General features: G+C 42.3%; 2 protein-coding genes across 3 annotated transcripts; one reads left to right on the forward strand and one right to left on the reverse strand.

The window, feature by feature from the left end:
- Positions 1-348: 348 nt before the first annotated feature.
- On the reverse strand, positions 349-14,728 carry LOC311507610 (calsenilin-like). Of its 2 annotated transcripts, XM_084572019.1 has the most exons (9): positions 14,090-14,728; positions 11,218-11,392; positions 5,155-5,279; positions 2,363-2,432; positions 2,079-2,149; positions 1,872-1,979; positions 1,667-1,771; positions 897-959; positions 349-809 (listed from the first exon to the last, which is right to left on the reverse strand). In XM_084572019.1, exons 1-9 carry the CDS (start codon positions 14,093-14,095, stop codon positions 762-764), a joined length of 771 nt encoding a protein of 256 aa, XP_084428145.1. In that variant the 5' UTR covers positions 14,096-14,728; the 3' UTR covers positions 349-761. The 2 variants fall into 2 exon arrangements, with proteins under 2 accessions (XP_084428145.1, XP_084428146.1); XM_084572020.1 differs by lacking the exons at positions 11,218-11,392; positions 14,090-14,728 and adding an exon at positions 7,193-7,668.
- A 5,137-nt stretch (positions 14,729-19,865) lies between these two features.
- Positions 19,866-24,188, forward strand: trim69 (tripartite motif containing 69). The gene is made up of 6 exons (XM_084572957.1): positions 19,866-21,368; positions 21,703-21,798; positions 21,943-22,176; positions 22,850-22,872; positions 22,959-23,074; positions 23,175-24,188. The coding sequence occupies exons 1-6, from the start codon at positions 20,733-20,735 to the stop codon at positions 23,717-23,719; spliced, it is 1,650 nt and encodes a 549-aa protein (XP_084429083.1). The 5' UTR covers positions 19,866-20,732; the 3' UTR covers positions 23,720-24,188.
- The last annotated feature ends 51 nt before the right edge of the window (positions 24,189-24,239 follow it).

Here is a 24,239-nt window from a genome sequence, read left to right on the forward strand (position 1 = left end):
CGAAACATTAACTGTCTGCACGCAGCAACTTGCTTACAACTTAGTTTTATTGCTTTCTTTTTGGAGCTTTACAGTTTCACAGCGTCGAACACAATGCGACAAATCTTCCGTTATCAACTGCTAGATATTAAAATTGGCAAAGGATAGTTTAAAACTGTGGTTTGTTGCAGAGGTTTTGTTTGAAACGGAGGTCACACTGTCTTCGCAGATGTGAGCCTTGTGTTTTTATCCCACAAGGCAACAGAGGAAGTACGGGAAAAAGGGATTTTGCACATTTGGATCATCTGTCTGACAGAAATGGTCTCTGAAATAACATCATAAAATAGAAGGGATGACAATGACTTCACAATCAGACAATAATCTCATTTTTAATACAGTAAATAAGTATTCACATTTGATCAAAGTGGTAAAAATAAAACCCTTTGCTTGTGTTCAAAGTGCTTTGCATCACATGCTTTTTAATGTCAGGCAAACACTCATGCTCATCTGGCAATGATGACGTTGTCTCGGTTTCTTTCGTGTGCAAAAACGAAATAAAACTGTCATGCAAAGAAACATTTCCTCTTCAGGTGGTTTGGTGAACACTGCACATTTCTCTGCATGGAACAGTTTCACCAGTGTTCGCCAGTTTGTATTAAAATCCGTCGAACCTGCTGCATGACCAAGTTTTTCCTTTTCAGTATGAATGAAGTCATTCAGGGCGGAAATCTGGTTGCTTGAAGCACTGGGCATCATTACCGATTGGAAATTCTCTGCAGAAACTAAATGACGTTCTCAAAGAGCTGCATGGAAGCCATTATATTTTCATCCTGTTGAGGAAAGGGCAAGAGAAAATACACTGTTGGAAAAGAACGGCATGATCAAGACGCAGTCAGTCAGTGGGGTGACGGAGTTACCTTTTGGCAAGTTTCTATGAATTCATCTATAGTCACCACTCCATCTCTGTTACGATCCATTTTCTGTCATGGAAAAGAGTCAAACTGATGTAAATGCCTCAGACATACTGTAACGAGACATTTATCTCAGCTTAAAAAGCAGCCTTCAGTATGGAGGGATATCAGATATCAAGTATACATCAGTCAGGCATAACATTATGACCACCTTCCTAATATTGTGTAGGTCTCCCTTGTGCCTCCAAAACAGTTTTGACTAATCAGAGAATGGACATGGGCCTTCTGAGGGTGTCCTGTGGTGTCTGGCAACAGAATGTTGTTAGTGGAGGGGGCTTTGGGTCCAATGGGTTGAGGGGAGGGGCCTCTGTGGATCATCCCACGGATACTTGATCAGTTTGGGATCTAGTGAATTTGGAGGCCAGGTCAAGTTGAGTTGTTCTTAAACCATTTTTGTGTGTGTGCCTGTGTCAGGCTGCATCCTGCTGGGGATGGCTGCTGCCATCAAGGAGTGCCATTGCTATGGGGTGGTGGTGCCTGGTCTGGTCTAGGTGGGTGGTATGCGTCTAAGTAACATCCACAGTAATGCCAGGTCCAAAAGTTTTCCAGCAGAATATTGAATTATCACAGGATGGTCAAAATTATTTACTTCACCGGTCATAATTTTGTGGCTGATCGGTGTATTATAGCTACAGTAACACACAAACTGTGATACTAGATCATTGTACATGTGCATGCCAACAATTAAACTCTGTGGCTCTGTAGATTCAGCATACCTGGAAGAATCTCTCCACATGCTCAAAGGGGGAATCGTCTCGTACGCTGGGTAAAGTATATCTGCCCATCATGTCATAAATAGACGTCATTATTGCCAGCATCTCCTGTAGGAAAAAAAAAAAGGCACAGCCGACATGAAGTACATCTGTAGACTTCACAACACTGCAGCAGATTAGGATTTTTCTTTCTTCCTGTTGACTTTACCTCTTTTGTGACGTAGCCGTCCTTGTTGATGTCATACAGATTAAATGCCCACCTGAGTTTCTCTGTGACAGAGCCTCTGAGCAGCACAGACAACCCTAACACAAAGTCCTGTGAATGCAATTCAGTGTTTGTACTTTAGCTCCTTTGCAGCAAAACGCACTCTTATCAAAACTGTAAGATACCTTCAGACACGCTGGGTGTTCTCACCTCGAACCGGATGGAGCCGCTTCGGTCCATGTCGAAGGCGTTGAACAGGAAATGTGCATATGTCGTTGCATCTGCGATCAAATAATTCATATACAGGACTGAGGATTAGGATTTAACGGGAAATTATTTTTAGCCATGTCTCAGTTGGCTCATTTCATGATCTGAAATGAGGAAAAAGTAACTTAATGTTTCTGTCACAAGTGGCAAGATTACAAAAAATGCATCTGAATATATTCACTCCACACATACTGTACAATACTCAATGATCAAGTGACATACTATACCTCCTTGAGGGAAGAACTGTGAATAAATGGTTTTGAATGTTTCTTCATCCACCAGTCCACTGGGACATTCCTAAGGAACGATAACAGGAAAGTTAATGAGAGTTAATGACCTGTGGCTACAACAATCCAGACCTGGAATGGTATCTGAGTAATTTCCTGGAATCATGGCGACCACTTAAAAAAGAAATAAATCCCAAACTATACTGGTAATCTTTTGTCCGTCAGTAAAAACAACATGCCTCCTCCAGGATTACACTGCTGCATATGCATTATTCAGAAATATGTGTACATTTCTATTGTCATTAATCTGTCATTTACCGGCTGTAGAACAACTCAGTATCCTTTGAGGCCTGAAAAAGCTATTCTTCAGCTTCATGTTGTACGGTTCTGCACAACGTTTTAAGGATTTGACCGCTAGAGGGCGCTAATGCGCTATCCTCATTCAGGTAATAGGATTTTGTCTTAAGGAGCATTTCATTTATCCAAAGACTGAGCTGTCGTTTGAATGGATGACACCTGTAAGCTCAAAAGCTTTACATCATGCTCAGGTTTGAGGTGAAAATTCACTTTATAACAGCAGATGAACGAATATAAATGAATTTAGAGAAGATTTGAAAATAATAATCTCCTAAAATGTTTTTAAGATGATGTTAGGAACAAAAGTGTCCCCTTCCAAGTTTTGTATATATATTTATATACATATATAGAGACTGAGAGGTGGCTATGCATTTTGCATTTGGCAAAGGTGTGTATCTATTTAAAAACAGAGCCATATTACTCTATTTTTACACTGTGTAGCAAAAGTCCTCTTCAAAGTCCTCTTTTTTTAACATGAATAAATAGCAAATATTTGATGATTTTCAGAATTTTAAACCTTTATATGGCATCACAAATTTTTCTTTAAATATTACAGAAGTTTTAATATATTTTCGATAATCTGAATGCAAAGTAGAAGGTCCCGGGTTCGAATCCATGGGCCGACTGGGACTTTCTGTGTGGAGTTGTCCTCCCACCGTCCAAAGACATGCTCATTAGGTTAATTGGTGATTCTAAATTGGCCGTAGGTGTGAATGGTTGTCTGTCTCTCTGTGTTAGCCCTGCAATAGACTGGCGACCTGTCCAGGGTGTACCCCCGCCTCTCGCCCGATGACAGCTGGGATGGGCTCCAGCAGACCCCCGCGACCCTTAACAGGAATAAGCGGGTACAGAAGATGAATGAATGAATGAATGCAAAGTGGATTTGTCTTTGGGGCATTATTACAGTCTTGATATGGTTGTAGTGTCAGATTGTGAAAAAACTGCGCTGTTGTTACCATCATGGGACAAAAGTGTCCTGTTTAAAAAAACGGCATAAAGCCATATAGTATATATATTAATGTTTTTCAACTTTTTTTTTTTTAACATAATCAACTTCAGTCCTGATAACAAATACCAAGTATTTAATTAATTTCAGAATTTTAACCCTTTATATGGCAGTTGTTGGGATGGCATCACAAATTGTTTTAGAAAACACATAAATTGTAATATTTTCAGTAATCTGAATGCACATAGGATTTCTCATGGGGTGAGAAAAACATATTAACATATACTATCTTAAAGGCGTTTTTAAAGAGGACACTTTTGTCCCTTAATGGTAACAACCTAACTACTTTAAAGCAGGGTGTGAGCGTTAATAAAGCCAAATGTTTTAGAAATGGCACAGGCCAAGATGGTGAGCCACATGCAATATTTTCATCCTCTAGGCCTTAATGGAGACTTTGCGTTAGGGTTAGGGTTAGAGTTAGGGTTATTGTTGCTGTTATGTGGAAATGCGATGTGTTTTAATTTCATCCAGATAACCTGTGGGAGCAGAATTTATTGATTACTGTAGTAACGTGATGATATCGACATTTTGACTCATGAAAACAGGAAAAGCTCATACAGAACTAAAACCATCAGTGATGACTGTACTCGGTTTAAGTGTAAGCCAATTTTCTGGCAAAGCGGAACACATCCATTATCACGGAGAATTCATTAGTTTTTGCTTCACATTTGTCAGCACAAGTCATCTGTGTATTGTTAACTTCCCCTAAAACCTCATAAAACACATGAAAGCTTTATTCTTAAAGCTTAAAGGCTGCTTTGTTTACATCAGCTAGTGGTCTCCTTCTTCTCCTCTTTAATGGAGCTAAGCTTCCTTTAATGGGACATTACAGGCATCGAGTATCGATGTGTGGGGTCCGCTCCTGCAGAGAGCAAAGACATGTACCATGTAGCTACCGTACTTGTGCACATATCTGTTCACCATCAAGTTTTAAACAATGCAAGCATGTGCTGATGAAGAGCTTTATCTGCGGCACCTCTAGAAAAGGACAGAACTGCACAAGCTGCCAATCTCAAGACTCTCGTTTTTCTTCCCATTACATCTCGTTCTGCTTTACAGATTTCAGATATACTGAACATAATGCTATCTTGGTTCATATCTCTATGTCCTGCACTAGTTAAAATAGAGGAGAAAAGAGGATTGGCAGGGCGCCCTGTCCACCACCACGTCAAACATCTTTGGGATGAACCTGAACCAACTAATGCTCTTGTTGCTGACTGCAAGCAAAAACCTTGTGGACTGCCTTCCCTGGAGAGTGGAGGCCGTTGCAACATTTGAATGACTGCAGAAAAACACACACTAGAGACAGTTTCTCTGCAGTACAGTCATGTGTAAAGGAAAAATAGTTGCACAAAGGAAAAGAAGCCAAACCGCTTCAGATATTAATTTCACGAGGATCTACCCCTGACCGTGTCGACTGTTTTCATACATTTTTGAAGCCTCTGTAAAGCGACTGCAGCTCCTTCCTGGTGAACTGGGTCTGGGCTTGGAGCTGCTCGAGGCCCTCGGGTTGGTGGCGCACCATGGAGAGCTCGAGGTCGCTGTCACTGCTGTCTGTCACGCGGAAACAGAGGGGAAAAAGGAAAGGTGGGGCAGAGGGGAGGAGGAAGAGGAGTAGGAAATAGCGGTAAGACAATAAGGAAAGAAAAAAGAAAGGGCGGACAGGGGAGGAGCTGAGAATAGTAGAAAATAGAAAAGAGATAGAAAAATAATAATAACACAATGTAACTCAAAATGCTCACCATCTTTCACACGAGCCAAACATAAAGTGGAGGGAAAAAATGAGAGGTTGAAGGAGGAAAGGAGGGTCAAGGAAATAGGTGGGAGACACAATGGCATAAGATACGGTATCAGACTGAAATAAGCAAGAAGATGAGTAAGAGGGGGAATTTTTATTTGGCGGAAAGTGGAAAAAATTAAGGAACTTCTGGCATGAAAAAACACTGCAAAGAAACAGAGATGATACATTGGAAATAAGCAGAAATACTCACTTGCCAGTTCATTAGATACACTAGTGAAAACAAATGCACTGTAATATAGTAGTCCTGTATTAAATCTTTGCCTCCACATATATATGTATATGGTAGCATATGTTTAAAATATCTGAGAGAGCTGTTGTTTCGACTGTGTTTCCATTGTGGAGGCTGTGGTTTGTAGTACTGTTGAACTGTATTGTGTTGTATCGACACATGACAACCCAATTTTGGCTAAATAGCAGAAACCCTTCAGTGTTTAACTCAATCCGGCTTAACAGCACCATAAACTACATCCTCCAAAATCATAATACAGTTGAATTACCACTGTTTCAACCTAAACTGATCATTATACCAGACGTGAAGGAGGATTCAGTGCAGGATTGTTTTATCAGAATGCATTCATTTCCACTAGTGTACCTAATGTTTAGGCAAGTGAGCGTATACAGTCAATGATAGCTAGTGCCAAAGAGCAGTTTGCTATAAGAGGACAAATAAAAGTTCTTATTGTCAGCAATTTGCTGTCACATTGTTTGACATAACTCCTAATCACTGAGTAACAATAAAAAGCAATAAACTATTTCCAACATACAGAAGTTATAACCTTTGTATTTTGGTGCATGTACAGGAAACTTTCATGCAAAATAAGTGAAGAATTAACTCAATTTGAGCTCAGGGGAATTCTGTTTAGAACAAATAACCAGCCATACTGCACATGCTGTCGCATTCGGGCTCCTTTTCATTTGTTTTTAAAGTCACAATCCATAGAGTAGAACAAATTAAAGGGCTCCAAACAAGAATTCAAGCACAGCATTTGAGCCTAAAGCGCTGCAGCCTGAATGTGCGTCACTACACCTGATGTCATAGTATCACAGAGTGATCAGTTACACCTACAAGGCTAAATGTCTGCCGTGAGAAAAGGTTATGTTTCATGTTATTATGTCAGCGTGATGGGGGGGCAAAGCTATCCTGTTGAACTGTAGGAGAAGTATTTGCAGTGACAGCTGGGATAAAAACTAAATGAATGAGGAACGGAGGAACACCGCTCCAGGTACTCACCATCTTTACAAGAATGTCACACAAATAGAAAGTTGAAAAAGACAAGGGGGAGATGAAGAAGAAGATGAACTTAATCTGATTAATAAAATATTTGGTATGATCTGACACAGCGGACACAGTATTAAAGGACAGGTTCACATATTTCCAAGTCAGTCTTTGAAAGTGAATTGAGTTGATCCGCAAAGGAACATTTTCCAAAGTTTTCTTTTTAGTTTCAGTTTTCACTACAAGAATGAACTCGAGGAGTAATCACATCAAACAGCAACATCTGAAATAAAAGTGAACCTCTTCTTTAATGTTTTACAGCCTACATTAACACACTTACTGACATTACTATTGCATTCAACAAAATGAGTGATTTTGGTTGCAGTGCTTAGCAGATATGCAAATTCAATATCAAAACTTTTCTTCTAGTTCAGTTTCTCTCTTTCTTACCTTCCAGCGACAAAGGCTCCCAAATCCCAAATTGTTTGAGCACAACAGCGAATAGTCCGATAACGACAGCGATGGCAATTACTTCCATGCCATCCAAACCCATCGTTGCCTTGCATTAGATATCCCCTCTGCAAAAACAACCCCTCCTAATAAAAACTCAAAAAAAATGTAAAAAATATTTTCTAAATTAATAAAATTAACAAATGCAACCTCCCATCTCCTCCTTCCAGCAGCCTCCTTTTATTTATTAGTGCTATTCTCCATGCATCAGCACTTATTACTTGACCTAAACCACTGAGCAGTTAGGGAAAACGCTAAGAGACTGACTGCAGAGCATCCTCCCTTGAGTGAACGTGTCCAAAGTCCTTTGTGTGCTCGTGCAAAGAAACAATAAATTCAAAGTCTCTTGATTCAACCAAATCATCCAAAGTTGTCGCCGCTCGCAGACGCTCCATCTCTGCTACCGCTCAGCTGCATTTCACATCCTGGTTCATTTTGGGATCTCTCCCATAACCCCATCAACTCGGGGCTCCACCTCCACTTACTCCGTCTATGTGTGTGTGTGTGTGTGTGTGTGTATACATGTGTGTTTGAGGTTGTTGGTGGTGTTGCGGGCTTGGGGGGGTTGTTACTGAAGGAATTTCTTCACTAATAGTCTCTGACTGACAGGCGGAGCTGTCTTTATTTGCTCAGTCATTTCAAGGATGCGAAACTGTAAAAACCAAGCATTGATCCGCATCGGCTGATGGCTGGGATATGAACAGCACTTAGAGTGGAGGAGCCGGCCCTGCCCTACGTGGCGCTGCTCGTGTCTGCTGCGCTGTTCAGTGATAAATGCACTCTGTAACTCAGATGGATCCACTGTGACTGTAAAACTGCTGTTCTGAAAATTAATTATATCCATGCTGCATGGGTGAACTGAACTCCTCAAAGGTAAATATTACATATACTGTAGACAGATGCTCTACATACATGAGGAGTCTACCTGCAGCTGTTCAGGCTTTGTACGATTACGCTGCATTGGATAACAATGAAAGGAAAGAAGAAAATGTTCACAACTGATGAGTCTGCACCACATAATGGACTCAGTTTAAGTAGCAAGGGAGGACGGAGAGAAAATCAATTGTTGAGAGTTAAAATACTGCTCTAGGAATGGGCAGAGAAAGAGGGAAAGATACTTCAATGGCCGAAGATGGTTTATGTAAGTTAGAGACTTTGAATGAACTCATCTCAAACAGTCAGACTCGTGTGTGCCCCCAAAACAGTTCTGACAGAACAGAATATGTTAGTGTGGAGGCCTTTGGGTCCTATGGGTTGAGGGGAGGGGCCTCTGTGAATCATCCCACAGATACTTGATCAGTTTGGGATTTGGAGGCCAGGTCAACACCTTGTGCTGTTCTTCATGTTTTTTGTTCCTAAACTGTTTGTGTGTGCCTGTGTCAGGCTGCGTCCTGCTGGGGATGGCTGCTGCCATCACGGAGTATCATTGCTATGGGGTGGGGGTGCCTGGTCTGGTCTAGGTGGGTGGTACATGTCTAAGTAACATCCACACGAATGCCAGGTCCAGAAGTTTCCCAGCAGAACATTGAACAAGATGGTCAAAGTTATTTACTTCTCCCGCCGGTGGTCATAATGTTATGCCTGATCTGTGCATACATCCTACTTTTGATTTTTTTTACGTGACAGTAAAATAGTAGCTACAACATAGAGAATATAAACTTCCTTGATTTCACTGAAATTCACTGACATTTTAATTGTTCAATGAAATAGTGAAGAGTGGAAAAATAAGTAAAAACTTAGTTTTCTCCACCCAGATGAATACTATTTTATGAATACGAGAAAGAATAATCGGACTTAAAAGCTTAATGGCTTTTAAACTGGTATTTTCACATCTTGCATGTCAGAGTATTTGTCCTGCAGTACAAACCATAAATGCAGACTGGACAGATTTGAACATATGGAAAGTAATGAAAAAGAAGACAGGAGGAAGGAGAGTCAGAGAATGAGTAATTGAGAGGTGAGGAAATTAATTTATCTAAATAAATAGATTTTGCACGCAAACCCCCACACACTGCCCTGCCAAAACTTCTTTGACACGCCATAAACATTTTCTGAACTGGTCACCGGTGTAAACTGTGAAATCTGTTGTCCGGCTCATAAAAGGCCACAGCTACTTATCTCTTGCATGTAAACATGGATTTTTGCAGTGCTGTGCATGTGTCAATCCTACTTTGCCAGAAACACACTCAGCCTTTATACCAACATGCAAGATGAATGAGGTCGTGTGGGAAACTGCCCCCATAAAAATAATGCAGCATTATGCTGTTTAATGCACCTTAAGTGCTGATCTGCCCCTTGTTCTTCTATTAAATACAGCAAGAGAGCGGTGGCTTAAGCGTGCAGAGATGCAGACAGTGCAGCCATCAGTCTCACCATCAGCCTTTAATGACTGCAGTGAGAGCAGCATTACAGCGCGGAGACGACGAGGTCATCACTCACAAACTGCCACGTCTCATCAAAATGAGGATTTCTTAAACATCAACAATTATTTAGACTTTTAACGCGGCAATTAGCAGGTCGCTGGAGCGTCCTTTGCTATCACCAAATTAGAAAAGAGTTTGAATAATTGAAGTTATTACCACAGTTCTGATGTTATAAGAATACTTTTGCACACTCCTCTAGTGCTTTGTGTTCAGTATGATTTTTAAAAATATGCAGGTGAATTGTGGGTGATTCTCCTGCATGAAGTGACCCCTTGTAGGTGCGTGGTACATGTCTAAGTCCACACGAATGCCACGTCCAACAGTTTCCCAGGAGAACACTGTGCTGTCACAACAAGGTCAGTGTTATTTACTTCTCCTGTCAGTGGTCATAATGTTGTGGTTGATCGGTGTGTGCTGTATATCAATATGAGAGAGCGTGCAGACCACCATCTGCTGTAGACAGGGGGGTGGTGCAGGAGACATTCAGCTGCTATCATATCCGCACACCAGCAGATGGTGATGTCAGTGTTTTAAGGTGCAGGAAATATTAATATGTGTTAAATATTTCCATATCATTTAGTAACTAATAGTCATCCTGATAGTTTCAAATAATATCAGTGAGAAAAGATGCTATATTTGATTTTAGTTGTCTAGTTCTTTATCTTCAAAGGTTTACTACTGCGGATATACTCATAAATAAAACATCAAAACCATTTCCTTGCAGATATCCAGTTTAGAGAAGAGATATATAACTGTATTTAAACAGTATAATGTTCCTGTTATAGTTTGATGTGCTGGTTTGTCAGCCATCAGACCATTTGTCCTGGCCTTGTTTTCCTGTCCAACACACACGGCCATCTGTCTGCTGGCAGAGAGAGAAGTCAGCAGTAGCTGGATGACAACAGCGCGTCATTTCATGAGAGCACAGAGGAGGATTTCTGTCAGATTTTCACTAGATTTTTCTCTAAAACTGACAAAATGTGACACCGGTAGGACAGACTGAGAAATGTCTGCTCCGCACGACTGCACAGAGGGTGAGGGATGTCAATAATTTAGATAAACCAGGAAAACGGGGGCAATGTCAGGGCAGAGACGGAAGACTCTTCAGCTACAAATGTTCCTCTTCTCTTCTAGTGTATGTGTGCTATACATGCCAAAATGCTGTTGGGTGTGTACAGAGAAAATAGAGAACAAGAGCAAACATGAGAAAGTGAGGAAGAACTGTGGAGTGGGTGTGTTTTAAATCAGCAGCTGTCCATTCATTGACTGGTTAACTGCTGAAATAAAGTGGCGTTAGGTGAAGAGAGATCATTGCACTCTGAAAGTAAAGGGAGAAGGACATGGAATTTTAAATGCAGATCTATACCGTAGATGGGACACCCTATAAAATTCATGTATTCTGCGGCGCCAGAGATTGAGGCCAAGCACTCCAGCTATATTAATCCTGCTTTCTTCCTCCTGTCCCGCACAGTCACGCAGACGGTCAGAATATAGTTGTTAAAGGGTGTAAGCCTGGAGCCATGTCCTCCGTCGTGCCCCTACCTGGCCCTTGCTGCGTGGTGCTGGCGATGATCCACTTCACGAGACAGCACTTCATGAGTGATTTACGCGTGATCCGGGGTTTCTGCCACTTTGAGCCCTCTGTCTGTCCGCCGGGGTTCGGATCCTTCCCGTTGGCGTCGGGCAGCAGGTCGCCGTCCGCCGCCTTCTCACCAGCCTAAGAAAGAAAGAAAGAAAGAAAGAAAGAAAGAAAGAAGAGCACACGTTGTGGTGCTTTTAAAACTTTTAAAACTGACGCCACTTCAAATCCAGAATCTATATTCACAATGCACCAAACAAATGTAGTTTAATGTTCATTTAAACCAAATATGGTTGTTTCTGCTACATATTTGATTTTGGAGTTACAGCGATATTTAAAATAAAACATAAGGATCACATGACAGCTTTATGTCAAAGTGGGAAACTACAGGGTGTTATCTTATCACCCAAATCTGCTGCTCACCTCATCTATGCAGAGTTTTTACCCACAGTTTTGATTTGGTTCACCCTCAGATGAACCATTTTAAGACAGAGATTAGCTAGTGACGGTGCAGCTGATGACCGAAAACGGATTTGACAGGAGAGTGGATGTTGGACCGTCACTTATAAGGTGGACACAAGGTGGCTGATGTAGCTTGATCCGGGTTAAAATGGTTTTATTCTAATCAGCAGAGCCTAAACTCAGACAGAGACACTCACACTCTGAGCTCTTAACATCAGGACAGCACTTTGACGTCATCCTTTATGGCTATCACAGTTTGACTTTGAAGCTCTGGTCCAGGATTACAGTGATAACAGGTTGGGGTCAGAGTTGAGGTCATTACCGGGAAACAAACTTTAACACTTAAAATGTATTCACGTTTATGTAGCTGAAGAACTTAGCAGAACTGGAATCAAGCAGCAGATCAGTTTACATGCTCCTTGTGTGTGTGGTGACGTTTTCCGTTTCCAGTAGAGGACGAAAAGTCGTAATCCCGCTGGAGAACGAACAGAAAAAAGCGTATCTTTTTTCCGTAAGTCGAGCCCCTCTGGGAACGGGGCCACACTCTTGTTTCCAGCTATTTTCACCATCACATAATATCTCCTCCTCTTACATTACACACACATTCGGCGTTTCTATGTTTAGCATTTCAACTTTAGGTTTCTGAGTTGGTAAATAGCCCAACCAGACTAGCGTAACATTACACAACTGTGATGTTATGGTCTCTTTTTGCATGCCGAATATGTCCCTTTCTATATCAGGTATCATCTCTTTGTTGTATTTTCTCAGAGCGCTTTTATTTTTATTGCGACAGGCACATTTCTTATAGCTTTAGATATGGCCTCTCTGAAGCCCACTCTTTCCTTTTGTTTTATTATTTAGAGATGCCTCCTTTTTCTTCTCTTCTTTTATATAGACAAAAGGTCTATATGAATAAAACAGCTTACCGTTTTGAGAAGGTAATGTAAAGCTCGCTATAGAGAACATAGACAGAACTACTGTCCAGGGAGCTCTTCTGTCCCCTTTGTGTCCTATTTGGATATGGAAGGATGCCAAAGCATACGCAGCAGCCAGAACGTCGCTCAATAATTCACTCTCCTTAAAACTGCATCAATAAAAGATCAGAGCTGGCTGCCAGGTTGAGGTGAAGGATGACTGTGAGTAAAGACTTGACGAGGCATCCAAAACATGAACAATCGAACACGCACAAACACACAAACATGCTGTATGAATCCAACGGTCACACGCATGGGTGGATAACATTCAAGCAGAGCAGCCTCACACACATGCAATATGCAGCGCAGACCCATTTGGATTGTCTAAAACAGGGACCCTCAGCTTTTTCAGATCTAAAACATCATTTAAAGAGACATTACAGAGGTTTTACTGCGCTTCTTTAAAAATGTTTCAACCAAATCCTGTGTCATCTGTGAGATTTTCTGAGAAACCTTGATTCTATAAGGGATAAATAAAAAGCTTATCCTGGGTCTTTACATCTAGAGCGCTGCATTATTAAATGAAAAGAAGCCATGTGAGCTGAGGGAGCTGCTTCCTGCGATCATCTCAGTTATTATGAGCGCTGTGGGCAGGCGACCTCCAGCGATCTCCACATATGTTGGCTTTTTGCACAAACACACGCAAACACAGTCGTGTCAGGCTTTCATCGTGGAGTTCGCTTCTGTTTCCTGGACAGCTCTTTATCACCAATAAGCTTTTATTTCAGTTTGCCGCAGGTTGTTGGTTAAACTACTCTAAATGATATTTAGGCAAAATGAAAACAAACACATACTCTGTTTGTAAAAAACAATACATTTACTCAAATATTGTACTTAAGTCTAATTTTGAGGTACTTGTAGTTAAGTAAATGCACATTAAAGTGGGAAATATGATTATTTTGGCTTTTAATTTCCGGCATCCAGTATCTCCAGTTAGCTACTCATCTCTCAGATACAATCAGATGTCAACAAATTAAAAATATAATGGGAATAATGGCCAATAGAGGATTTACCATATCGTCCAGCTTCAGCTTTAAACTGTCCATTGAATGCACCTTCAATATAACACTAAAAACACCATGTGCCATTTTCAAAAAGGAACCTTTTTACCCTTCTCAAAGCATTTATAGTACAACTTTGAATGCATGGCTTTTATTGGGAACTGTATCTCTAATTTTTTAACACAACTGCCTCCAGAAAATTCGACATTCAAGTAACTCCTGAGACTTTTTGCTGCTGATGCATTTAAAAACAAGGTCACAATAAGTTTGCTCAGGAGAGCCACAGGCAAATTAAGCTCTTGCAGGTATATCTTCACAGTTAATTGTCATGTATATTGGTCAAATCTTTTCCAGGAAATGAGAAAACTGAAGTCAGAAGTGGTATAAGGTTACTGTACCTGCATTGTGCCTGGATATCAGTAGCTGTTTTGAAGAAGAATCGCTGCAATCCTCTGCTCCCGCTGCTCAGACGACCCTCAGTGAGCTGCAGCAGCTCGCACAGACAGACAGACAGACAGACAGACAGTAGCTATCTGAAGGAGGAGCAGAGCTGCTCAGAGACCCGCGCTCACACTCTGAACCGAAGACAAACACCATGCACCTAATTATTTACGTGTCGTAAGACGACAAAGGGACAATGAGGCTGCAGGAACGAGATTCAGTCAGATTCAGAGAGTCGTGACCATCACCAAATACACGGAGTACGAGAACCGGTCTCAACAAGTGAAGAGGAGGCAAACAATTTATATTGAGGCACAAGGAGGGAGGTGTGGATGAGGTGTTTACATCGTGACAAATGTTATTAGAAGTGGCAGACGTATCACAGCCAGCAGTTATGATTTGTGAGCCCAAACCCAGACAGTCTGACTCTCTGAGGAAATTAACTGCTCAGATATAATAATAACAGAAAGAGTATTATATTGACAGCCCCTCTCCAACAAACAAGATCAGTCTTGGAGAGACTGAGAGAAAGTCTCACTTTTATGCAGCTGCATATTGTTTTGATGCATGAGTTTCTTGTGATGCAGTGGAATCATTTACTATTGATGAGAGTGACTAAAATATACCGTTAATTTTAGAGAGCTTCCACAACTGACTATTATTCATTGTTTTTTTTGTATTTTTTGTAACCCATTTGGTCTCTCTCGAGCTTAAAAATAAAAGCACTCATTGTGTGGTGGTCTCTTTGTTCTCTCCAAATGTTCCCGACCCACAGGAGAAAAAAACTCCCCATCATGAAACAACGGGCTGCATGCACCGAAACCGCAGCCCCAAGAAGACAGCCTGCTGCAACATTCCTGCTTTTTGACTTTGGAACGGGGGAAATTATAGCCCTGCCAGGTCACACAAGCTGTACCCTGCACCAGTTTATTGTCCACGGTTTCAAATTAGCTTGAAAGGGAAACAAATACGAACGCAGGAAGCTTCCCAAAATATGCCCTGACATCGCATCTGTGTCCGTTAAAGGGCCTCCTCGAGTGAAAGTCACAAGGAGAGGCAGAAGTCCGGGGCAAATCTGTAAAAGGGGAAACAAAAAGCAGAGATGGTGGGATCTTATATCACCTGGCAACGTTAAAAAGGGTCATTGTCATGCTACCAGTTTTAACAAAAAACACACATAATGTATTAAATCTATCAGCAACATTTTTTAGTTCTGCTTGTTTGAAGTCAGTAAAATAACACAAGATGTGCACCAATCAGCCACAACATTATGACCACTGACAGGAGACGTGTATAACATTGACCATTTTGTGACAATTCAGTGTTCTGCTGGGAAACTTTTGGACCTAGCATTCATTCATGTGGATGTTACTTAGACATGTACCCCCCACCTAGACCAGACCAGGCACCCCCACCCCATAGCAGTGACACCCCTCGATGGCAGCAGCCATCCGCAGCAGGATGCAGCATGACACTTTTATTCTTAAAACGGTTTAGGAACAACTAAAAAAAAAAAAAACATGAAAAATAGCAGAAGATGTTGACCTGACCTCCAAATTCACTCATCTGTGGGATGCACTGGAACAAGCCTGATCCACAGAGACCCCTATAGGACCCAAAGGCCCCCACTAACAACATTCTGTTGCCAGACACCACAGGACACCTTCAAAAGACCCATGTCCATTCTCTGCTGAGACACAACTGTTTTGGAGGCACAAGGGAGACCCAAGGAGCCTGAATTTTCTGATGAAATTAGAATATTCTGTAATTGAAGTCAAATGTAAATACACTTTACCGGCCATGTATACATACAATGAATTCGTTTTCTACATTTAACACATCCACATAAAGAGTAATTAGCACGTTTGGAACAATGTGCACCAAGACAAGGCTTTCTGTGGTGCTGTACTCACTGGCTAAATGGTGATTTGGTACATTTTCACACTGCCTGTCCTTGCGCCTCTTATCTTCCTACAGGTTTGTCTCGCTCCTGCAGACACCAAAGTTATTTTTAGCCTCACAAGTTCCAGAGAGCCTCCTGTTTCCCCGGTTCCTTACTCATGAGCTCAGGGTTTAATTGAGGGTGTGGGCTCGGAGCAGATGTGCCTGGTGTGTGCCTGTGAAAAGGGTTTTCTTTTATTTTCGCTCTTTCCTCATAAATGTTGCATCCCCCTCCAGCCCCCCTCCAGAATTTGCCACAAACCCCAGCCATGCATGGCTGCACACATTTATGCACATTTTCGCACTTTGTCTCCAGCTGTGCAGCCAAGTACCCACCACTGCTGCTCACCGTCCACTATCACAGGAGACATGCATATAAACCTACCTAAACGATGTGTGTTATTATTAGCATATACATCATTTACAGTGACTATTTTGAGGCAGATGAGATGAGACAGTCTCAAAACAAACAGGATATGAAGTGTTTCTTGCAGTCTGTTGCACTCTGTTGTTCTTTGCCCAAAGGTTCAATGTAATAAAAATATAGAAGAACCAAAATTAAAATACCAATTTCAATAAAATAAAATTCTGACGTGTCTTCCGAAGTCTCAGTTTGGATTGTTATAGAGGCAAAACATCTCATCACCACACCGCTTATTAAACAAGAGCATTCAGCTGTAAAATGACATCCATGCTGGCCGTCGTATTGTTTCTTTTTAGCATTTGGGTGAAGTGTTTCCTGGAACACTCAGACCCTTGCACCTCCTCCTTAATGTCTTCCTCCTGTTCCCTTCACCTTCTCACCTCTTTTGCTTCTCTGCACCACCTCTGTCAATTTATCTCCAGCACATTGACTCAAAGTTTGGCAAAAAAAAAGACAAAACTGCTGCTGTGGAAAAACCTAAAATCACACACAGGCAACTTAACATTTAATTCAACTAAAATTATTTTAAGAAGAAAAGTATAACCACTTCATTTGCCCATGTTGCTCCCACTTAATTTTTTTTCTACCTATGAGGTTTACAAGAACCATAACGTTTAACATTTTAATTAACTCAACAGCCCTAATCTCTTCCCTGTGTTAATTACGTGCTGAGCACCTTTGACCATGCAGCCATGGTCATTGTTATTAGGGATCTCTGAAGGTTACAGGTTAATTACACTTTTCTTTTTTTTTTCTGCTGAAGCCTCAGTGAATATGGAATTCATCAGATAAAAGTTTCATGTCACTCTGCCTTTCTTCTTCTCCTTCCAGTCACTGCGCATCATAACTAATGCAACACATACAGCATCCGTGACCTAATTTTTCGCGGCGTTACTGAGTTGTACGTCAATGCAGCGCGCGGTAATTCATGTTAATGTGAATAAACAGTATGTACCTATGTGTGCTGACATTATCAGACATCTACTGTAGGTCAAGGTGTATCCAGACAATTAAATTAAGACGAAGGCAACTGATGGTGAGTCATGCGAGTTTCAAGTGGGCACCACACACAGATGATCCTAACAAAAGTCTGAACTCCCCAACAGTCAAGTATAACCAAATGAAGAGGACAGAGAAACACATTTTAAAGGGTGCGTCACATATTCATACAGTCTAATAGTAACAGTGTCCCTGGCAATTATGTAATATAATATAATATTATATCCTAAGAAGGTTCTAGGTTTGAATCCAGGCCAACTGGGCCTGTCTGTGTGGAGTTTGCGGGTTCTCTCCGGGTATGTCCAAAGACATGCTTGTTAGGTTAATTGGTGATTCTAAATTGGCCATAGGTGTGCGTGTGAGTGGACAAGCAGTTACAGACAATGAATGAATGAACGAAGAAGGAGGAGGCTTTGTCTTTGGAAACAGGCTCAAAGAGGCACAAGAGTAGTTTTTCTCATTATGTGAGACACCTGCTGCTGTCTGGTGGACACAGAGAATCTAAAGACATCTACAACAATCAGAGAAGAGCTGACAAATTTTGCTTTCCATGCATAAATCTGTTTTCTCCTTGCTTTCTGAACCTGTGTGCCTTGATGCATGATTTGTGTATCTTGGTGGTACCTGTTGTACATGTCTTCTATCTTTTTCTTCTTCTTCTTAGGCCTTTGAATTCCTTTTGGAACATAGGTCATTGATGAATTGCCTCCACCCAAGTCTGTCTTGGGCCACCTTCTCCAGCTGTTGCCACGTCAGCCCCTCCTTCTTAAACTCTTGCTCTGTGCCTCTTTTCCAGGTGTTCTTGGGACGACCTCTCCCCCATTTGCCCCGTGGGCTCCATGTCAGTGCCTGTTTGGTTATTGCTGTGTTGCTTCTCCTCAGTGTGTAGATCCACTTTCTCCTTCTTCTCCATCTGTACTTCTGTTGGTTCTTGGTGTGTGTTTTCCCACAGAGTGATGTTGTTGATTGTGTTTGGCCAGAAGATCCCAAGGATGCGTCTCAGGCAGTGGTTCATGAATGTCTGCAGCTTGCTTATGAGGGTAGTGGTGTTCTTCCATGTTTCGGATCCGTACAACAGTACGGCTTTGATGTTGGAGTTGAAGATTATGAGCTTGGTCTTGAGAGAGTCGTTTTTTTGTTTTCCAGTTCTTGGTTGGGATGTTGAACGCTGCTCTAGCTTTTCCAATTCTTGCCTTTAGTCTTCCTCTGGCCCTCCGCCCACAGCTATCACACTTCCCGGGTGGGTTAAATTGTTGACCTCTTCGAGAGAGTGGCCCTCAAGCGTTATGAGCTCCATGCTTTTGTTGTTAAGCTGCATTATTTTGGTCCTCTGTCTTCTACCACGCACCCGTAAAGATTGCACTTTGAAAGAAGAGCCACGTGGACACGCCGGCTAAGGGGTCAAGGATGAGTGAACAAAGTGGGATAAATCCAAGATAAACAGATGAAAACAGGAACCACCAGGGTTCCAACACTAAAGGAAACAGTAATGGAGGAGGAGAACAAACACAGGAAGTAAAACCGATTAAAACACTTTGAGGCAACAGAATAAACCAGGAAAAGACAAACCCTGGCATGAAACCAAACTGTGACAGCATCTTTCAGGAATTTGTACCTTGTATACAGTATGTACAGTATGTATTACTTTTTTGATCCATTACATTTTGAAAATGAACATAGTAACAGGGCTTTTGTTGTATATATAGCACAAGATTAACACAAAATCGTTTCACAGAAAGAACGATTATGAACAGAAGTTTCAGTGCTGCTTAAAAAAGTTCTGCTATGGGAGGAGAAAGACTTGAATGATCATAATTAAAATATGAAATAATACAGTAAAATGACATTTTTAAAACTCTAATCTGCAACAGCAAACGCATATGGAGGGAGATTTAATGTCACCATTATTATATCTGAATATATTTTTGATATTCTGGTTAGATATTAGTTGCATTTGTACCTTTTGAAGCGGTGTCTCAGACAGTTGTACTTTCCCGTCTGACCACCAGGTGTCAGTATTGCTCATAACATACAAATTAAAGGGGGAGTCGATGCTTGGCCTCTATGTACAGTATGTAGCACAAGACTAAAAGAAGCAACTCTGAAATAAATCAAACAATCAGACACGTCTCTGTGACAGTGATTCAGCACATCATGCAAACAGACAGTCGTGACTCCACTCTGTGTACCAAACACACATTATTTCCACTCAGCCCATCAGACAGTTGCTGTTTTTAAAGACGGAAAGGCCAAGCGGCTGGCCTGCTCAGGAATGTTTTCAAGGATTCCCCTTTTTCCTGTTGATCAAAAAGTCAAACCATAATAACTCTTGTGGGATAAAAGCCCTCTCTCGTTTGTTTTTAATATTATTGAGGTCCATCTGGTGGTTTTACTCCCCCGACCAGTGATCACGCTCCGGCACACAATCACTGAGTGTCTGTGTTTAGTTTAATGTGAGATTAGCCTGATGCAACATCCTGTAATATCCAGTCTGTAGATAGGGCTAATCTCTTTGTATAGCTTGTTGCGAAACACAGAGCAGAGTCAGAGCAACATCAATACTCAGCTTGCATGTTTAAATAAGCTCATCTGGACAGATGTTTTTTAGGCCCTGAGGGAGAAAACTGTATCTGTTATGATGAGTGCACAGGGAAAAGGGAAATTACCGAATTGCCTGTATTTGTATTTGTCCATGCCGGAGCTTTCCTCTTTCTGCAGTACGTCATCTTTGTTTGTGTAAATCTCTTGATGGTTTTGTTTAGCCTTGAGCGATTGTGATTACTTACAGGGCAGGGAGCAGGGCTATATGAAGAAGCAGGAAAGCTAGTTTCCTTTACTTTCTTCTGTTTTCTGTCTCAAACGCACAAATGCAAGGAGACACACTCGTGCAGTCACATAAAGTGGATTTACTTTTTTCTGTAGTTACTCTACAGCAGATTAGGAGTTTAGTGAGGCAGGACTTCACAAAACAAACACGCCAAGAAAAGAATATCCACAGTCTGCCTCGGTTTCCTGACTATGTGACGTCAGGCTGAAGGGAAAAGAGGGGGCACTGAGATCCCCGCACTATCTGATGTGGGTGAGAGGCAGAGGCTGCTTCTGCACCACCCCCTCCATTTCCCTACAGTCAACAGGAAGAGTGGAGGCCAGAGAGAGCAGGAACACTCTGCAGGAGAGGAAGGGCTCAGAAGTCCGGCTTCACAGTAAGAGCAGGGGGGAACAATACAGCCAAAGGAATGAGCAAGAATCAGAAAGACGTGAAGAAAATCCAGTCGGTTTATCTGCAGAATTTGGAAAAGCTAAACCAGGGTTTAAAGCCAGACAAAAAGAGTTGGAAGCCTAAAGAAGCAGACTTTGCTGTGCAAACAGCAATGGACAAGTTGCGGCAGCCTCCCTTAACCGGACAAGTGGCCAAAAGCTCGGCTCACAGAATCAGCAGAGATCTGACCTGCTCCATCTGCTTGGATCTCTTCAAGCAGCCGGTGTCCCTGCCCTGCGATCACACCTTTTGCCAAGGCTGCATCGAGGGTTACTGGACAGGGCCCAGGGGCCCCGTGCAAGGAGGCACCGGCTCCTGCCCTCAGTGCAGGAAGGTGTACCCCGGACAGAGCTACAGGCCCAACCGCATTGTCGCCAACATTGTGGAGAGTTACTGTCAGGGTCTGGAGGAGAGCGGGACCGGAGCCTGCCTGCCAGATGTTGGGCCGACGGAGAGGGCTCCTGCTCCGATTCCACGCTGCAGCAGACACCGGGAGGAGCTGAAGATGTACTGTGAGGAGGACCAGGAGCTGGTGTGTTTGGTGTGTGGCCTCTCCCAGGAGCACAGGAATCATACCATGGTGTGTGTGCAGGAGGCTGAACAGAAGTACAGGGTAAGCGCTTGTTAAATGTCTTGCAACAATAACATGCTCGATAGGATGGTAAGATCGCAATTTATAGTTTTTATCTAAAACACTGACTAAGTTTCACTTAATGGCCTTTTTAGAGGATGCACTTGCTCATAGAAATGTGCCATTTAATGCTGTTAATTAATCATGTTAATTACTGCTTTGTTTTGTTTGTCTCCTGTATATCAACAGGTGTCTTAAAGGGGGCTGTGTTTCATGAATAGGATTGAAACTTGTGTTGTTTTTGCTCCACAAAAAAGAGTAGAAGTGACATGGCATTTGAAGTGTAGGCTGTGATGTTGTGTCTCTGTCCTGACAGGCATCTCTAAACAGCTCAATGGATTCCTTAAAAGCTGAGCTCAACACAGCCCTACAGTACGACAGGGAAGCTGAAGACGAGGTCAAAAAGCTCAAGGTGAGAGCCGCCACCATTTATGACCCATTTACTGGCAAAGACCGAACGAGCGACCTACATTATCTACCTGTGCATGCACTTTTATGCTTGTTAACTGAAAAAGACGGTCGCTCCCATGGACAATGTCCTTCGTCTCCCGCTCAGGATCACACCGCTGATCTGAAGCAGCGCATCGAGGCCCAGTTCAGCGACCTGCACCAGTTCCTGTACCAGGAGGAGAAGCTGCTGCAGGTGAAGCTGAAGACGGAGGAGAGGCGAGAGCTGATCCGCCTGGACGAGCACAAGGCCCTGCTCTGTGTGGAGATCTCCCGTCTGCAGAGGGCCGTCCACGAGATCGAGGACAAACTGAAGGAGCAGGACTCGTTCACTCTGCTCCGGGTAAGCTCGCATACGAAGCACACGACTCAATACATCTGGAGGTTATTAACAACACGATGAATCAGCTCCGGGGGATGATGAAGGCGAGAAATGCTGAGCTCTTGATTTTTAAACCCCTTTGTTTCCAAAACAGTTTTCATCACCTTGACACCAGAAGAAGTACATTAAGGTGAAAATGATGTTTTTCACTCAATCAGATGTTTTTCTGCCAACGTATTTAACCGGCTCCAACATCAACATTCAAGACTTAGCTGAGCAGGGTGTGACCATTCTGGCTTTCCCGTCAACATTTTTAGAGGCCATAAACATGCTGATCATGTCAGTATGCACAGATTTCAAGAGCAATGATTGACACGCTGCCAGAAAAGTCCGCACTGGTGATCGCTTTCCTCAAACAAAAGACTCTTCCTCTCAGTGAGCTCAGACAGGATGTAGGTCACTGATCTCCCTCGTTGATCTGGAGTATAAGGACTTTAATTCAGGCACGAGGCCACACTCTGGCCACGGCTGCGGGACTTTCCCCGGGCCACAGGGAGATCCCACAGGGTGGGATAGCGTGAGCTCAGACATTGATGTAATGTGGAAAAAGCTTTCTCTTCTTTCGGATGCAACAAAACTAATTACCCTTCTGTGTGTCTCCGTTTCCTGTGTTTACTTCTGTGTCTCATTTCAGAGCATCAAAGCACTTCTGCAGAGGTGAGTGTGGGAAAAGTCTGAGCGTTTGATCGCTGAAGAGTTCTGCTCTCTCTCTCTACACTGTTTGACTTTGCTGTTGTTGGCAGGCCTTCGCTGAAGTTTGAGAAACCCGCGTTTACACCGCCCAGTCTGTGTGAGGGTCGGTTTGCAGGACCCCTGCAGTACAGAGTGTGGAAATCCATGAAAGGAAGCATTTATCCAGGTACTTAATACTAATTTACTGAAATTCACAAAAACCAACAACTCCAAACATGTATTAAAGAATCTTATGAAACATTACTTTGAACATTTTCTGTTTTTAGCTCCAGCAGCCATTACATTTAACTCCAGCACGGCCAACCCTTGGCTCAGCCTGACCTCCTCCCTCACCTGTGTCCGCTACCAGACCTTTAATCACACCGTGCAGGACAACCCCTACAGGTTCAACGCTGCCCTGTCGCTGCTCGGAAGCCAGGGCTTCACCCACGGACGCCACTACTGGGAGATTGAAGTCTACAGCAGCACGGTCTGGACTGTCGGGGTGGCGCGGGAGTCGGTGCCCAGAAAGGGAGTCATCAAAGCCCTACCAGCTAACGGCTTCTGGACTCTCTCCCTCTCTTATGGGATTCAGTACATGGCAGGTACTTCCCCTCCTACCGTCCTGTCCCTGGAAGAGCCGCTAGCCAGGATTGGTGTGTACCTGGACTACAAGAGGGGCCTGGTGTCCTTTTACAATGCAGAGAGCATGACACACCTCTACACCTTTAGGGAGACCTTCACCGAGACACTGTACCCTTACTTCAACCTGGGCTTCCTGGATAAAGTGCATGAAAATGAGCCTCTCAAAGTTTTCTTACCAAAGATTTAACACCTGGGAAAAAAAAGTGAATAAGGAGTTTAAATGTTACCACAAAGTAACTAGAAGAGCATACAGTGAATTTTCTTTTTGTACAGAATTAGATGCAACAGTGCATCTGTAATTGTGTGATGCACACTGAATAGTACGTTCACATATCCAATAGAAACGCTTAAGCAACATTTATGTTTTTTGTTTTTTTTTCCTGAGTTTGTAGACTGGATCTACTGCCACAAATTTCATTTCAGAGAAGCTGTGCTTCAGTGAAGAATGTGAAACTGACTGCAGTCAGATTAAAGTTGTCATTTTTTACAGTTCAATAATCTTCCTTGTGCATGATTCACCAAATGATTCAGTTAAACATCGTTTTTTACTCTTTTTCTACATAGCATTGAAAACATTATGTTTTGTGTTGTATCATTCTAATGACGTGGTGCATTCAGGGACCATGAAGAAACGTGTTTTTATATTATTTCCAGTTGCAGAAACGTATAAAAAAAATAATAAAATGAACTCTGGTTTGATAGTCTTT

Source organism: Chelon labrosus, assembly GCF_963514085.1.
Source record: "Chelon labrosus genome assembly, chromosome: 22".
Lineage (NCBI taxonomy): Eukaryota > Metazoa > Chordata > Actinopteri > Mugiliformes > Mugilidae > Chelon > Chelon labrosus.